At 50.4% G+C, this 17,884-nt stretch overlaps 1 protein-coding gene across 2 annotated transcripts in view; it reads left to right on the forward strand.

Annotated features, from left to right (window-relative positions):
- Positions 1 to 17,884, forward strand: part of LOC118782784 (mediator of RNA polymerase II transcription subunit 13-like) — a 60,178-nt gene that overhangs the window by 19,741 nt on the left and 22,553 nt on the right. For both annotated transcript variants that reach the window (XM_036536339.1, XM_036536340.1), the window contains exons 4-8: positions 10,573 to 10,718; positions 14,844 to 15,041; positions 15,880 to 16,077; positions 16,575 to 16,734; positions 17,416 to 17,526. In XM_036536339.1, coding sequence (XP_036392232.1) covers positions 10,573 to 10,718; positions 14,844 to 15,041; positions 15,880 to 16,077; positions 16,575 to 16,734; positions 17,416 to 17,526 — 813 coding nt within the window. The remainder of the gene's footprint in view (positions 1 to 10,572; positions 10,719 to 14,843; positions 15,042 to 15,879; positions 16,078 to 16,574; positions 16,735 to 17,415; positions 17,527 to 17,884) is intronic.

A 17,884-nucleotide genomic window follows, 5' to 3' on the forward strand; every position in this document is an offset into this window, starting at 1 on the left:
GAAGTGCACTGACCGAATGTACACTCATAGTGTGGTGCACATGCATGTGGTGTGATACCTAATGAAAGATCCTTCATATATTTCCTTTGCTTCGTTGATGGGATGTCCAGAAAGCTCAGAACACAACAGGACACTGTGTGAAGGAGCTGTGTGTTCATGTGTGTGGGAGCTCTAATAAAAATGCTAACATAATGCTGTCATTCACGCTGTAGTAGGCTAATGCTCGTCCCGCGTAAAAGTTCTCTAAGTGCTCACAGGGAAAGGGGGCTGGCTCCCAATCTTCGGCGGGGTTTAGCGCTACCCTGTTACGTTCACGGTGCCGCCCCGCACGCCCGCGCGGAGGCAGAGGGCGAGTTTCACGTGACCATTTTCCTGCTCTGGGTGGGGGGGGGGCGGTGGGAGAGCACAGTGTGTAAAGTAGGACAGCTCAGGATGAACGTGCCAGAGCCGCGAGTGTGGGGCTAACGAGCTAAATATATCCTCCGTCAGCCTCTCCTCCTGCATAAGACGCCACGTGACCCGGGAGCAGTGTCTCTGCAGTGCTGGACGGCGGGACACTCGCGTTCCCAGGGGCCGAACCGTGCCGAGCTGAGCTGGGCCAGGCCCCGCGCACACCCGAGACAAAAAAAAAACACTGAGAGTTCTCACACTTGCAAACTAAACTAGGGGAAAAAGGCAACCTTTCTCTGCCTTGTAAGTTCTGCTAGAGCGGTATAATCCCTATGTATGCTGTGTGTACGTGAACTTAAAGGTGCCAAGTCTGAAAATATGAGGCTGAAGTGTGAGTTAGTTTGTTCTGTTGCTAAGCAAGTTCTTGGCTCTCATGGACAACGAGCTGCTCACCGCGGTTTGGTTAGCTAGCTTGCTCAGCTGAATTTCACCATGTCCTTTTGAGGTATATTTTGCTGACAGTCGAAATGGAACTGATAGACGCACTTCAAGATCAGGCAGCCGATCTGGCACCTGTTTGCGTGTATATGCTCAGGTGGGTAGATCACAGCACACCTGTGTCAGGAGTAGTCAGCCTCTCCATCAGTCAGTGTAGCACAAGCCCTCGTTGGTATGTAGTAATGTATTGTGCTGTAATGCCTCTCGAGTATGAGGAAAAAGCCTTTCCGTCTGAGCCGCTTGGATTTGGCTTCTCATCTCCTTTATGCTTCGTTCAGTCTAACACGGTGAATCATATCCTGTTGTTCTGAAACACATTTTCTGTAAAAGTGAACTCGGCACATATAAGCTACTCCAGTGTCCAAATTCAACCAAAGCCTGCACATCGGAACACTTAAAGCCAGGCCTTTGATTTGTGTGCTTCTGCTGGTGTGTGTTAGCGTGTGTGTGCCTTCGCATTTGTGAGCTGATTCAGTTATGAAAAAGCAGCAGTCCCCCTTAGCGGCGATCAGCCAGACAAGGCAGCAGTTTCTGGAAGCTTCTAACCCGTTCTGGGCATCAGCGCATCTATTTTCCCTTTGAGATTTCCCCTCTGTTGTTCTTTTGAGAATTCTCGAGAGCATGGAAAACGGATATGTGTGTTTCTTTTGGAGAATCTGTGCCGAGCATATTGCTGGAATGCGTTTCTTTTCTTACTGTCTGAGCCGAGCAGAAGGTCCCTGCTGACTACTGTGAGGAGAATGAATTTTGAAACATCGATTCTTGTCTGGTGGTTGAAAAAGGGAACCGTCTGGAGGCCTGGCAGGCAATAATGAGGCTCAGAGCCCTCCCTGTAAAAAAAAAAAAAAAAAAAAAACTCCATGATGCTCCACAGTGGGGGTTTTCAAAAGCAGGCTTGAGGCTACCAGCTGGGTCATGAGATGTCAATCCCTGGGTCCTGATAGGATGATCTTGCATAACCCATGACGGAGGCTTTGATTCTCGATTCTGCTTCAGGAGTGTTTTAAGAGAATGTCAGGGACAGGATGCTGGCACTTAGTAGCAAGCCAGTGGAGTATACACACCTAATGTAATAAATCTCAGCGCTCACGGGCTTACACATGTAATGCAGTTCTCATGATACCAATACAGATGTTTTAAATGGACTGTACTCCTTATGAGGCAAATCCCATCATAGGCAGAATGATTAGATAAAGGCTAAAGGAGTGTGAGTTATCTTTCCTCCGCTTTGAAATGACATACTCAATGCAATCTACCCCCCCCCCCCCCCCCCCCAAGCATTGTATGTCATTCATCATCTTCAGGATGGAAACAGTCTTTCGCTCTCAGGACTGTTAATGGCTGCTAAGAACCTCTGCTACTCTGGCTGAATTCTCTTCAACAACAGGGAGAGATTCAAAGGCATCACATGATGCAAGGTCAAGAGTTTTGGCCTGGCTGGGCTCTCGCGGTCTGTAAGCTCTCTGAAACGGTGAATAACCTTAGAGGGAGCGGTCGTATCTCTGGCGATTTTTATCCCTCCTTTCAAGAAGGGCTTTTACCCAGGCAGCTCGGCATGTGCACCTCATTTTAAAATTTAAGATGCCAATAAGACCCAGCAAGGCTCCTTTCAGTGAGAATTGAGTCTTTACTGGCCATTAAGAATGAAACCGGTGGTGGTTTTTTGTGCTTTTTTATTTTTTTTATTTGCTGCTTGTGCAGGGTATTTTCCCAGTCTTGTGGCTCTCTGAATTTCACGCGATGTAGGACATTTGATAAAAATCCTAGCTCAGTCCTGACTCGATGCATGAGGAGCATATGTGCTTTACGAATCCAGCCGTGTTTCACATGTGAAGTGTAATTAGTGTATTTTTGATGAACGGATGGGGTTACATTGGCCACACATTCACTAAATCCTAGGTCACCTCCAAACATAACCCGTGAGTTATGGCGCTTGATGTCTTGAAACAAGAGCTCAAGGCGAACTAAAGGGCAGTTTCTTGACAGCACATTAGTCCAACAGTTTGACCCGTCGTGTTTCGGTGTGTGCCTACCCTCTCAGGAGATGGCACTTACTGTGCATTGTCCATATCTGCTGCGCTGCTGTGGATGGCCTGGGATGGTTTGAAATGGAAAGGAAGCCGTTTCATTAGTGCAGAGTTACTTCAGCTAAGCAGTTGATGAAAAGTTATGATTGATGTTAAAGCGGTGGTAGGCTGTCTCGCTCTCTCTCCAGTCAGAGTGTCATTAAAGTCAAACTGCTCACAGCTCCGTGCAGTAGTACGCTGTGAACCAGGGGTTGAGTTACTTCCCACTCTAATACCTGTTAATAAATGGGGGGGAAGCTTGCTGGTGGTTTGTTGACGCGCACTTGATTAAAAAGGTTTTAAGCTTGATCACACTGGCGGCTGGCAGGGAAATCATGGCCCAGTGAGCGGGATCCTAACAACACTCACGTTGACAGAAGATGAATTCACAGTTTTACGAGTGAGAAGAATCTGAATCATTTGAAATGCTCTGCACATCGGTCGGCTGATGTATTCTATTCAGCGTGAACATGGTTGCAACGTATCAGACCATTGAGCTGGGTTCATTTTCCACTAACTTATCAAGATAGGAATAAGCCATTTTGTTTTGCAGTGTTCCAGTTTTATTTTTATTCTGTTTTGGAACACGGTTGTCTCACATGGTTCCATATTCTTCAGGTATGTTCAGATTCCCCCACACAGTCTTCTCAGTCAAATAATGTTAAGTTTAATGAACATAAGTAATGAATAATGAAAAATTAAGAAAAACATTAAGAATTACTCATATTTTTGCTGTAGCACTTCTGGTTTCGGGACTCAGACAGAGGTTATTACAGCACCCTGGTAAGGATTAACACATGTTCAGGTGCATGCTGTCATTTTGCTGTTACACTGCAAAGGAAGTGTGAATTTGGTGAAGAGCCATGTGGGGCTTGTGCTCTAGGATGAAATTTGAAGGCAGATTAAAATGTCTTTGACAGGTGAAATTTGTCCCGTCTTAAATTGCCGTACCGCTGGCCTGAGAGAGTGTGAGTGTAACAGCACCTGTGCTGAGTACCGGGGAGTGCGAGGGGTGTGCAGCCATGCCCCTCGTGCCCCCCCCCCCCCCCCACGGCACGGGCTAGCGGCAGAGAGGGATGACATCAGCGCGTACTCATGCGCCTGCACTCAGGGTGGACTCCCTGCCAGGGGAGCGGGGGAATCCTACACCTCCCGCTGCCCTGCCAAACCCCCGCTAATTTAGGCAGCGCTCATCTCCGGCCGCCGGGCCAGGGCCAGCAGCTCTCAGCCAGGGCCCGGCCGCTTTTGGCAGGGGGGAAGGTGCCGCCGGGCCCGCCGTTTCGTGGGGGGGGGGGGGGGGGGGGGGTGCTGGTGTTGGACGTGTTACGGGGTGTTAAAAACACGTTAAAAATAGCGCTGCCGCTCTCTGTGCTAGGCCTGCGTGCTGCGCTGGAGTCACCTTGTTGCAGACGTGCTGGAGTGTGGCAGGGGGGTGGGGGGGAGGCCACCGGTCACGGCTTTACCGCTGTCTGGGCCTCATAAACAAGGCTGACTCAACAAAACACCGCTCTCTCTGCACTGTGGCTTCTGCAGCGGCCATGTCAACAGGCCCCTGCCACCGGCTGCTTGGGATATCTGACACTCGAGCCGTGTTAAAAATCTGCTCATCCATTCATGCACTTTATTTAGCTTGGTGCATAGCATTGTTTTAGGGATATCATTCTTTGTAAAAAGCTGCATCAATTGATGCACTTAATGAACAAAAACAAAACAAATTACATTCATCTTTTCTTTCTTTTTTTTTTTTTTTGAAGTGTTTGACCTTTACCTGCCTTTCCAAAACGGCTGTTTGTTTCTGAGTGTATTAACTGCAAAACACCTGCCTTATCAGTTACGCTTAAATAATGAACAGTGCTCTTTTTAAAGACATGAAAAGATTGCACAAGCTAATACCTGAATCAGCTCAGTTCAAAAATGTTGGCGTCGCAACAGGATTAAAGCGGGAGACAGGACAGTGAGGAGAACAGTAAGAGAATGTTGGCACAGGTAGCGGCAGTGGTTTGTATATTGAAACGGGGCCAGGAGCTTTATCCCAGATATATGCCCTGTCTGCTCTACTGCTGCTGCTAACTGGCCTCAGCAGATCACACTCAGGCCAGCAGTGTGGCACAGCGGTAAGGGCAGGGCTTGTAACCCAGAGGTTGCCAGTTCAATTCCCCGGTGAAGCTCCGCTGGTGTACCGTTGGGAAAGGTATTTAATGCCTTAGTAAACATCCAGCTGTATAAATGGATAATGTTTGAAAATGGTAAGATATGTAAATGGACGTGTGGATAAAAGCATCTCCTAAGCAGCAGCAATGTCCTGGTCATTTATTTATTTGTCATTGTGCAGGTAAATACTTGCTATTTTGATAGGTAAATACGTGATGCTTTGCATATTTCCACAAAACCTAGCCTTGTGTTTTGAATGCATTGAGCAAATTGTTCCAGGACGTTTTACTCACCAGAATGTGTAAAACAAGGTTGAACAGGGTTGTTTCATACGTTTACCTGGAGGCGGCTGCTTCGCCCGCAGTACAGGAGGAGATTCTGGCTGAATGGCAAGCGGCCAGTGACCACGTTAGAGTAGACACGTCAGTAAATGCCAGGAATCACAGACACATCCATCAGTTAACCAGAAGGACTGGTCAGGTTTTTTTTTAATCTGACTCAAATGTGTATTTTCTTAGTAATGTAATTTTTAGTGGACATGAGCAATATCTCGATGATTGTGGTGGCACAGCAGCATTGACAGGTTGCTTGGGACGACCCGTGGATTGTGTTCTTAAATCAGGATGGGTTGCTTGCACTGTTTTAACTTTTTTGTGTAGAGTCTGATTATTTCAGTGCGATTCTGTGTGAAGGTCAGATGCAGGTGCTGGCGGTAAACAGACCCTGCAGTGCTGAGCTTCAGCCTGTAGGTGGCAGTGGTCTGTCCACTCTGGCTGGCAGCCGTGCTGCACATGGGAGCGGTTTACAGCGTGGATGTTTTTACAGAGGCCTGCGCTTTGTGTGTGGGCAGGAGCTGGCAGCCCGTCTGTTTTTAGCCTCTTTGTTTACTTGTGCAGTGCCTGCGTTTCCAGCGTGTTCCTGCACGTCGGCCACTGGCTCCTGTGAGCACAGTAGCACCACAGTCTGTAATTTGTCTGAGCCACTCAGGTGCCAGTAACTGGTTTCACCTGCTCCGTTCTGATTGGCCACTGCAGTGGGCTCTCTGAGTGGGTGTGGCTGGGGAGTTTGTCACACTGAGGGGAGAGGGACAAAGGGTTTAGATGACATCATATGAGCTGGTGGACTGCTAAATATGTCCAGTGTCTTCTCAGATCACTAGCTAGCCATATAGCTTAGATATTATTGAACAATTGTGTCATATTTTGAAAAGTTATGAGTGCAGAGCTAGTTACAGTAATAGCAGTAGACACACATAGCTCAAATTTAACGTAGCTAACATTACTCTCCCTGAAACATGATGGCCACATAGCTTGCAACAATAAATAACTAGCCAGCTTTATAGATGATCTCTTGGTTAAATTTATTTGCTTGTACTTTAGCTAAAACATTACATCACATTATTGGCATTTAGCAGACGCTCTTATCCAGAGAGACTTGCATAGGTTACGATTTTTACATGTTATCCTTTTATGAAGCTGGATGTTTGTGGAGGCAGTTTCGGGTTAAGTACCTGGTCCAAGGGTACAGCAGCAGCACCCCAGCAGGGAAAGGAATGAGCAGTCTTTCAGTTGTGGGTTCTGCTCCTTAGTACTATGTTACGCTGCTGCCCCATAAGAAAATAAAAATATAGTTTGCCATAAGAATGTCCTGAATCATGAATGATCGCTGAAGTTGTCATCCTTTATTGTACATCTGACTCAGCCTTTTGTGTAGTGCCACATGTCCCTACTTTGCTGATCAGGTGATTTCGTCTCTGTTGTCCCTGTAGTTTCCTCTGAAGCGACAGCGCTGTGTTTTGTCAATAGGGGGCGCCGGCGGCGTCGCTCCCCGGGCCCTCGAGGGCGTGCCGCTCGCTCCTCTGCGGGCTGACCTGACGGTGGCCTCGGTTTGTTCTCTCAGCGGAGGAGCCGCGGTTGGCATCCTGAAGGGAAGTGTCCGCTTCCTGTCTACAGCAGAGCGATTTCCTGCTTCATACAGTAGCGTTGCAGTACAGTATACAGGCACACCTCCCTGACTGAGGCTCTCAGCGCTGCCACATCCCACTCAGAGCACCCAGAAACCCCCAAACCATCTGTCAGATGTTATTTGGTTGGCCTTGTGCTGTGTAAACTAATACAAACATATATTGTTGGCCTTGCGCTGTGTAAACTAATACTTTTTTTAGTGGTGTGCTTCTCTGCGCTGTTAGCCCCATGGAGGTGAAGTTTAGTGTGAGTTTGCATGTGCTTGCCCTTCATTCTGTAAGTGGCTCTGCATAAGAACAACAAAAAGCCATATGTTAATAATAATGTAAATTTCATGCATATGAAATGGTAATGAATAAAAAGTTAGTCGGCAAATGGGTGGATTTGAGATGAAGTTTTAGAAAAGAGCATGATTTGTCAGCCGGTGAGGCTCTGCCCTGTAGCCTCTCTCTGAGGCATAGTGTGGGGTAACCCGGGGTACAGGAGGGCAGCTTGGCCGGAGAGCGCCCAGCCAGGACACTGCACTCTGGGACCAGCAACAGGGGTCAGAAAAGCCTCAGTGCTCCCAGTGCGGTAAGCTCTCTGACCACACAGAGGCGCCGCTGAGAGTACCCTGCTCACCCTGTCTCATAAAGAGCCTCACACACTCCCTCTCTTAGCTCGTATAGTGAGCTTGACTGGCCCCAAGTGTCCCCCGCTGTTTGCTGTTCATATTTCTGCTGAATGGATTTGTTCTAGTGAGATGCAGCGAGAATGGGATTTGCTCTGTCAAATCCCTTTAAGTAAGGCGGACTCCCACTCGCCCCTCTCCCGTGTTATTGTGTGGCTGTCTGGTGGGGTTAGGATATGTGTCAGGTGTCAGGGGTGTGTGCGCTGGGAGGCTCAGACTCCACACTCCCTCAGCCACACAGGTTATTTTTCAGGCTGATTATTCTGTTTTTAGCTTTCTCCAGTGCCCCTTTCCTGTAATTTGATGTTCCGTAGCAGTGGGAATGTCAGATAGGAGAGAAATAAACACACAAACAGTGCCATGGCTTACTTATTGGATGACTTTTTTTCTTGTTCATCGAAAATTCCGTTTGAAACCCTGAATAAAAAGTTTTGACGAATCTTCCTGTAATCTAGTATGTAAGAATTGCGTGTCTGAAATCCTAGTTTGCTGGACTCGTTTCCATGCAGGTTCTTGAAAGACGGTTTTAAAGTCTCCGTGGAAATGAAGCCGGTGTTGCTCCATCAGTGACGTCTGACCCACCTAAGCCTCTTAAACACACACCTTTCAGCACCCCGCGCTTTACGGCAGCTCCCTGGAAGCTGATTGGATGGGCAGCGGGCTGTTTTCTGCCCGGCACTGTAATCGGAGTGAGCGTAAACAGTTCCTGTCCCGGCACATCCCAGGCAACAGGCGTGCGCAGTCAGCCCTCTGTTTAGCCCTCAGTTTTTAAGTGTGTGGTGTGGCTCGTTCCACCCCGCCTCTTAATGAAGTACCTTGTTATGGTCATCATCCGCCATTTTGTTTTCGCTACCTAGGGGCTGGCGGTGGTGGCATAGTGGTTAAGGAGCAGGACTCGTAACCAAAAGGTAGCTGGTTTGATGGGGCACTCCCACTGTACCCTTAGGCAAGGTACTTAAACCACAATTGCCTCCAGCCGAATAAATGGATAATTGTAAAACCTATAATCAATGTAAGCTGCTTTGGATAAGGGCGTCTGCTAAATGCCTGTCATGTAATGTAGCTGTTGCTCCTCTTAGTGGATGCTCCTCTGCTCCAGTGTGGAAGTCTCAGAGTCTTCTCTTCTCTTAGCCTGTGGATGGAAAAGAGAAGAGGTCACTCTGCAGAGCAGACGGGCTGTACGTTCAGGGAAACGGGGCCAGGGGCTAGACAGCCGCAGGTCCTGTAATGGAGGCTAATGAGTCTCCTCTCTCTCTCTCTCTCTCTCTCTCTCTCTCTCTCTGACTCCCACAATGCCTTCCCCCTGCTTCCAGCTCGCTGCTGCCAGTGGGGGGGGGTCGTAGGCTTTTCCGTTATCTTCCGTGTTTGCGTGAGTTTAGATCGACACAAGGGCGGACTTCCAGCTTTCCAGCGAGCGTCCTTATCTCCAGCGTTTTACGAGGGGCAGTACGTGACGAGTGCAAGCACGGGTTGTTTATTTACATCCAGCATCGCTGGCCATTCCAGAGTCAAGCTACCTGTTTGTTAGCTCCAGGAAAAGGCCTTTGGCCCAGACGCCTAGCTCTCCGGGGCCTGGCAGACGCTGGGTCTGGCTCCGCCTCGTCCCTCAGCCTTTTTCCCCCAGGCCTCGTTTCCTCCCGCCCCCGGGACCCTGGCTGTCACGACCCCGCTAACCTCTCTGTTTACGCCCTCTGCCTATTTTTAGCGGCACGTTAATGTTCGGTCCTGTGGGTACAATTCATGCATAAATCCACATATGCAGCACCTAAAAATACAGTGTTTACAGTATACCTGAGCCCTGATCCTGTCCACGGGCATGGGAGGGATACTGTCTCCCCACATAGCAGCTGCTCACGGAGTGTGACAGAGATGTGCTTGCAGACCTGTCTTTCTGCCTCTGCGTGTTATCTCCGGTCGGAAACTGCGGAAACGTGAAAGCTGATGGAGGCGCGGACTCGGCTGCTCCTTCCCTGCTTTTTGATCGCCGCCTCTGCGCTTGAAGTCCTGCTGGCGGCGGCGCTGGGTCATTAGCATTCAGGTCGAGCGCAGCAGTAAGTCGGTCTGAAAATCGGTTTTGATGCACTTGTTTGAGGAAATCAAGGGTTCACTAGTAGGTAATCAATTGCCTGCGTCGATACTTTGATGAGTGATCACTGAGAATGCACACTTCCCCTGTTCGGAAGGAAAGGACACCCTCACCTGAGTCTGTCTGCAGACCGAACTGTTCTTGCACAAACACGATGAACCCCTCGAAGTGCTCCTGTGTCTGTAAAGCTAGCAAAACCAAGCCGCCTCTGCCTCTGTGCTAACAAAGCTAGCCTTTATCTCTGCATTATCAACCCTGGCCCTACAGAGTGTCTGTGCTTTGAGTGTGTTGAGTAAAGATGCATGTGGATTCTGTTTTCACTGTAACACAGCTGGTTTAAAAGAGATTCCTGAGAAATAAAGGTTTTGAGTCGACCGTTGAGTTGACAGGGGGTAGGTTTATGGAAAGGGGACTTGCATTGACTTTGTGATGGTTTGTTTTGAAATGTAGCCGAGTGCATGTTTTGGCCATACTTTCACACCTCAGTCTGTGAAATGAATGGTGCTTTTGAACTTTAACATTACTGCCATTTAGCATCCTTATCCAGAGGGACTTGCATCAATTACAGATTTTTACAATGTTATCCATTTATATAGCTGGATATTTATTGAGGCAGTTCTGGGTTAAGTACCTTGCACAGGAGTACAGCAGCAGTGCCCTAGCATGGAATTGAACCGGCAACCTTTGTAACGCAGGTTTATCTTTTTGGCTGTGTCTTTTGACCGTGTCCCCCTCCTGTCCCCGCAGCGAGCACCTGTCCTGCGCCTTCACCTTCTTCCTGCACGGGGACAGCAACGTGTGCACCAGCGTGGAGATCAACCAGCACCAGCCCGTCTACCACCTGAGCGAGGAGCACCTGACCCTGGCCCAGCAGGCCAGCAGCCCCTGCCAAGGTGAGCCCCGCCACGACCCGTCGCCCGCTCCACACCGGGATATCTCCGCTTTGCACTGAGCGGCAAGCATGCTGCTGTCTGTCCAGCCGCATGTGCACGCTGTCATCATCACCGTCCTGTAAGACAGGGTTATCTCTGCTTTGAACTGAGCGGCAAGCCCTCTTCTGTCTGTCCAAATACTCCGCCTGCTCAGCGCGTGACCACAGGCACACTGTCATCAGCACCGTCACTGAAGACCACTCCACACAGACAAGCGCGCTGCGGTCTGTCCAACCACGTGTGACCATGCCCTCACTGTCATCACCGCTCCACCCTGGTTGTACTCTGAGGGGTTGCAGAGAGGAGTGCACACAAGCCACGTCTGGGACCATACAAACCGCACAGGCTGGTGCTTCCAGGTCACGGCTGGGGCCCTTACACACAGCAGTCTGGTGCTTCCAGGTCACGGCTGGGGCCCTTACACACAGCAGTCTGGTGCTTCCAGGTCACGGCTGGGGCCCTTACACCCAGCAGGCTGGTGCTTCCAGGTCACAGCTGGGGCCCTTACACACAGCAGTCTGGCGCTTCCAGGTCACAGCTGGGGCCCTTACACACAGCAGTCTGGCGCTTCCAGGTCACGGCTGGGGCCCTTACACACAGCAGTCCGGTGCTTCTGGGACACGGCTGGGGCCCTTACACACAGCAGTCCGGTGCTTCTGGGACACGGCTGGGGCCCTTACACACAGCAGTCCGGTGCTTCTGGGACACGGCTGGGGCCCTTACACACAGCAGTCCGGTGCTTCTGGGACACGGCTGGGGCCCTTACACACAGCAGTCCGGTGCTTCTGGGACACGGTTGGGGCCCTTACACACAGCAGTCTGGCGCTTCCAGGTCACGGCTGGGGCCCTTACACACAGCAGTCTGGTGCTTCTGGGACACGGCTGGGGCCCTTACACACAGCAGTCTGGCGCTTCCAGGTCACGGCTGGGGCCCTTACACACAGCAGTCTGGTGCTTCTGGGACACGGCTGGGGCCCTTACACACAGCAGTCTGGTGCTTCTGGGACACGGCTGGGGCCCTTACACACAGCAGTCCGGTGCTTCTGGGACACGGCTGGGGCCCTTACACACAGCAGTCCGGTGCTTCTGGGACACGGCTGGGGCCCTTACACACAGCAGTCCGGTGCTTCTGGGACACGGCTGGGGCCCTTACACACAGCAGTCCGGTGCTTCTGGGACACGGCTGGGGCCCTTACACACAGCAGTCTGGCGCTTCTGGGACACGGCTGGGGCCCTTACACACAGCAGTCCGGTGCTTCTGGGACACGGCTGGGGCCCTTACACACAGCAGTCCGGTGCTTCTGGGACACGGCTGGGGCCCTTACACACAGCAGTCCGGTGCTTCTGGGACACGGCTGGCCTCTGCACCTAAACACTCGTGCTTTTATGACTCAGACACTCTGTCTCCCTGTATTGGCTACGGCTGGGCATGAGCACTCAGCAGTACTTTCACATCAAAACACCTCTCCATCTCCAAATAAACATGTTAATAAAGCAGGTCATCAAACTGAAAAGTGATTGCTTTTGAACTAGCCGTTTAAATAGTTTCCTCTTAAACTGGTGTCAAGAGAAGGGCGGTCAGCGCCTCGCTGCAGCGAGAGGGAGCGCTTCAGAGCGGCTCGCATTTTTCCACCTGCAGTCATCGAAAGTGGGCGAGTTCAATAGCTGTGAAAGGTCAGGGGCGTGGGACCGCAGGAGAGCGCCCATTCACCGAGCTGCCTGAGCACCGAGCTCCGGCGTTATCAGATAGAAGCATTGTTTACTCAACAGTTTGATAAAGCTGAAATGGAAATAGCGAGGAAGTTTTGCAGTGCAGATCTGGCACACCACAAAACCACCAGCTCTGTGCGCAGCCACGTGCAGTGGAAGCATGCAAACGAAGCAGGAAGCCAGGCAACAGGAAGGGGAGAGCGCAGCGCCGATGCTAATCCCTTAGCATAGCCCCTGTCATTGGGAGCAAAACGGCAATCCTCGGAGCGACATGCTCCATAGCCGTATGTACCGCTTTAACCCTCCACTGTCTGGCTGCTGTCAGGGTTTAGAAAATGTACAGTTTGCTTGAAACCCAACTACAAAACTTGAGTATTATTTGAATCTGTCAAATGAATTTTTAGGCATCCAACTTTTGATGTCCGCATGGCAAGTCATACACTGTTGTAGTCTGTTGATGATTACTAGTTTTAGAGATACATAGACCTGCATCATTTGCATAGCAGTGGAAGTGCATGTTGTTAAGACCAGGTGTCCACAGGCAACATGCAATGCAAGAACCAAACCTGGGGCCAGAATCAGTCTATTGGGGGCCTTGAACAGGTGCAGGTGATTTGAACATAAGAGGGCACATGCTCCGCAGGTGAGTCTGACAGGTGACTACCAGGTAAATAGGAAGTAAATCAGTTGAAAACGGCACCATCGTCACCCACTCAGTTACAACTGCTGAACATGGACGTAACAAGGGGCTGTTCTGTGTTGAAGAGTTAGTCATTTCCTGCTCTGGGAATGACTGCCTCCGCTGTATGGCCTGAAGAAAAACTGTGATGGAATTCCGGATGTATGAGCGTGCGTGCGTGCGTGCGTGCGTGCGTGATATAAAACCGAGATTGTGCCGTTGTGACTCGTGCGTGTGAAAAGCCTCTGCAGGAAATGACCCTATAAAAATAAGAAGGCAACCAAGATGTAATGAACCTGACGCTTTTAAATTAATTTAACCGATCCTCATGCATCCGACACGTCCTTCAGGGAGAGCACATCCCCATGTCTCTGCTAAAATTTATCATCGTGTTACCGGTGTCCTATTACAGGCACTCAAAAGCCCGCTAACGTGAGACAATGCCGAAGCCTGTCTCCCCCCTGTCTCCCCGCCTGCAGCTGTGATTACAGCGCACGCCCGTCACCCCCCCGCCCCCCCGAAGGTGTAAATGTACTGCACCAGTCATCTGGAATTTTGAGAGAAAATATTGTTGCGCATTTTTCAGCCCTCATATTTAGTGTGTGTAGCTGGCTGTGTCGGTGTTGTGTAAGCAGAGGGGCTTTGATGCAGCGCAGCCTGTGCTGTGTGATTTATGTGTTTGCTGCTGCCCGTCGGGTAATGATTTCAGCAGGGCTTACAGACGGGGCCTTGGGTACCGCAGGGACAGGGGGCTGCCTCCTTATTAACCCGGGTTAGGAGGGTGATCGCACTGCCAAAGCTCACTTCTGTTTATGAAGTTATGAACAAATAACTTTCCCGTTTAGTAGACAAAAAATAACAGAAAAAAAATCCCTAATTAATAAAGTGAAACTAAACTTGCTTGCAACCAGTGAGAACGAGACTCCATGGACTCCCAGATCAATAGGTATTGATTCCACTGAAGACTTCAAGCAAGGATTCCTGTGTGAAACTCATTGCTCTCTGCTTATCACACCAGAAGATAAATCATAAGGAAAGTGCAAAGGACAAAAAAGTGATTTAGACGGTGTTCAGCAGTACATCCCCATGGCGCTTATCTGTTATAGCCCTCAACCCACAGTGCAGGGATCGGGGAGTGAGGAGCTGGGCTCTGATTGGCTGGTGAGCCGCCATCCCCTCCATGTGGGGAAGGAGCGTGGCGCTTTGAGTCTCCGTCCCATTGCAGCGTTTCCTGCCTGCAGGCACACTCAGCACACGCACAGCACACACTCTGAGCCCCGACACCCGAGCCGCTCTCCTAGAGGCTGGCGAATGGCCAGTGTCGCGTCAGTGTTGCAGGCACTGACAGGACCCGCGTTACTGACTCATGGAGAGAGCTGCCCCCGAACCCCCCCCCGCCCCCTCCACCCCCCCACCCTGGAGAGTCCTTGTACGAGTCAAAGATTACGAGCGTTCAAGGAGTCCTGTGCACCATTAGAGCTCATTCTGAGGGTTTATACGACGCTGTATATCACTGTCGGAGCGGAGCGCGGTGAACAGAGGTGAAGACAGAATGTACTGATTGCAGTGGGTGGGGGGAGGGGAGGGGCCATTCTGCAGCAGCACACTGGGTATTCTGAGGTTATGGAGATGTGTGCTAATTTCCCTCACATCATATGTTTCTCCCTCTCCCTCTCCCTCCCACCCCCCTGTCCCAGTGATCCTAAGTCCGTTCGGCCTGAACGGGACCCTGACGGGCCAGTCCTTCAAGCTGTCGGACCCCCCCACGCAGAAGCTGATCGAGGAATGGAAGCAGTTCTATCCCATCGGCCCCAGCGCCAGGGAGAGCTCGGAGGACAAGATGGAGGACCTGGACTGGGAGGATGACTCGCTGGCGGCGGTGGAGGTCCTCGTGGGTGAGACTCCGCCCTGCTGCGGCTGCCTCAGGCCTGCGTGCAGGCGTTACCGCCCCACACGTTTACCTCCTCACTCTTACAGTTTTACTTTCACCTTTCTCAGTCTTTCCAGGAAGATCAGCCGACGGTTAACTACAGCAGAGGCACCTCTGTACTCTTACTCTGAGTGGCTCTGAATAAGCCTGTCTGCTAACTGACAAATATTTAATACCTGGCTTCTTGAAAAGTTACGAAATCTCGATGGATGTTTTGCCACTGCCTGTGAAAATGAAGGCATTTGCCGCGCCCGTTTGTTTGAAATTGACACTTCTCAGATTATCACCGCAGACAGCTCGGTAGCGATGTAGTTGCACTCTCATCAAAGGGATTCATTTTCACTGAAATTCCCCATCTGAATCTCAGACGTGAGCAGGGAGGGCACCTCAAACCTGAGACATTTCCCATCAGCGGTGGCGAGTTCTGGGGATGAGTCACGCCTAAAGTCTGCTCCCAGCAGCACTGCTGACACAGCACGTTCAGCTTATGAGATGCGTGACTAATGTCAAAAGTCGCTTTACTTAGTCATGTTTTTTTTTTTTTTTTTGAATTTTTATTTTCGTTTCAACAGAGATTTATGTGTAGTGATACAAGATCACACTGGGGAAAAACGGAAGAAAATGTAAACATAAATGCAAATATGCATAATAATGCAGTAGAAAAATGTATAATAACGATGATAATATTAGTGATAATACCTTAATAATGCCCATGCACATAAATATATATTAGTGTGTTTCATAGCGGAAGAGCTGCAGAATAAGTGTTTGACGTGTGAAATGGGGGGGTTGTTTTTCTGCAGCGGGTGTTCGGATGGTGTACCCCGCCTGTCTGGTGCTGGTTCCTCAGTCTGACCTCCCCCCTGTCGCGGCCCCCACGGGACCCTCGCACTGCACGGCCGCCTTTTCGGGGGCCCACCAGACGCACCCCTCCCAGCGAGACCCAGCCATCTCCTCCGTCACCCTGACTCCTCCCACATCACCTGAGGAGCCTCAGACAGGTACCCCACCCAATCGCATTACAGCGTCCTGCCCTGGGTGTATAGAGAAGCGGGGCAGAAGCGTAGCATAGCATAAGAATCCACAACCACCTCACTACATATCCAGCTGTATAAATGGATAACGCATAAAAACTGCATACTATGTAAGTTGCTCTAAATAAGAGCATCTGCTAAATGCCAATAATGTAATGATGTAATGCAAAGAAGCATTTATCTCCAGGCATCGTGTATGTGTATGTTTGGGTGTGTAACTCGCTGCTCTGATTAAAATGCTGAAAAGCACTGTTCGCTCTCTAAGTTGCAATTGAGAGGGTTAGACAGCAGAACTGACCCTGTTCCTGCGGGCTGTAACCTGAGGTTTTAATGACAGTCTAATCTATGTCCCTGAAAGTAGGCAACTCGCCTCGGTTCGAGGCTATTTAAAGATGCAGGTGAGGGCGTGCTCCTGACGGGGAATCGGGGTGTGGTGAGAACCTCTCCAAACTCTCTCCCCCCAGATTCCCAGTCAGCCCAGAAGTGGGTGAAGGTGTCCTCGGTGTCAGACTGCTTCGGCACGGACGCCACCGGTCACCACGGTGGAAAGATCCGGCGCCGGCTGGCCAGCCAGGTGGTGGAGCGGGCGTGGCAGGAGTACATCCTCAACAGAGCCCAGAACAAGTATGCGCCCGTCACCCGCCCTGCGCACCCCGCGGTCCGAAATGCACCGCCACATGCTGCTCTCCGATCGAGAGGGCAAATAGCCACCCTAATTACTGTTTGTTCATTCCTTGCTGTTATGCCTTGCACTGTTTAATAATAAGAATAACCAGGGCATATTCCCCATTATTTCTAAGCTGGCTCACCTCCTCTGTCTGGGCTGTTTTACCTATTTTGTGAGCATCCAGTGCCCCTTCACTGGTTTCTTCTTCAGACCTACCCATTAAAAAAAAAAAGCTTGTGTCTGTGGTCTCTAATGCCCAGTGCCTGATGTGGTGCAGCTAATTAAGTCATTATGATGACACAGGACAGTCATTTCAAAATTTTCATTCCATTTCTGACCACCATGACACAAAGGTGAAAATCCATTGACTTCCACTCTGCATAGGATTGTTTAGCCTTTCACTAGTAAGGGCAAGAGTTTAATCGCAGTTCACCTGTGTGTGTGTGTGTGTGTGTGTGTGTGTGTGTGTGTGTGTGTGTGTGTGTGTGTGTGTGTGCGTGCGCGCTGCTTGGATAATGGTGCTCATACAGATTATTGCACCGTGTCCTGTTCCTGTTTTGTGTAGTAATTCAGGCCCTTTTCGTTAGGGTATAAACACCCTCTGCCCTCTTGTTCATTGGGCTGTGTTTGGCCATCAGGAGGAAGTTCTCAACGATGTCTGGCGGAGTCACTGAGGAGGAGATGCTGGACAAAGTGGGATCCTGGGATTTCGTGGAGTCGACGCAGAGGTCAAAGTGCAACTGCTCAAGGTACCGCGCGCGGCCGCAGGCCTCCTGCCAGAACAAACACACTGCAGCTCATTGGCTGAGAGGAGAGCTCTGCCCGGGCCTGGCAAGCCCTCCTCTGCAGCGTCTCTCTGCAGGGCCATCTACAGCAGTTACCCGCTATGATGCTATAACAAGGCTACAGAGCATCACTCCCAAAGACGTTGTTCCGTTTTACGGTCTGTGTGTTGGAGCCTGTGAGCAGATAAACTCTGGCTGGCTGCTGTAGCTGCTCCTTGGGGTGCTGCCGTTTTTGCCGCGCAGATTTTTCAGCAGCAGAGAAGAACGATCAGGCGTGTTTGGCTACGGCAGGCGAACGCTGTGGTCTTTGCGTCCCGCGGTT

Source organism: Megalops cyprinoides, chromosome 9, assembly GCF_013368585.1.
Source record: "Megalops cyprinoides isolate fMegCyp1 chromosome 9, fMegCyp1.pri, whole genome shotgun sequence".
Classification (NCBI taxonomy): domain Eukaryota; kingdom Metazoa; phylum Chordata; class Actinopteri; order Elopiformes; family Megalopidae; genus Megalops; species Megalops cyprinoides.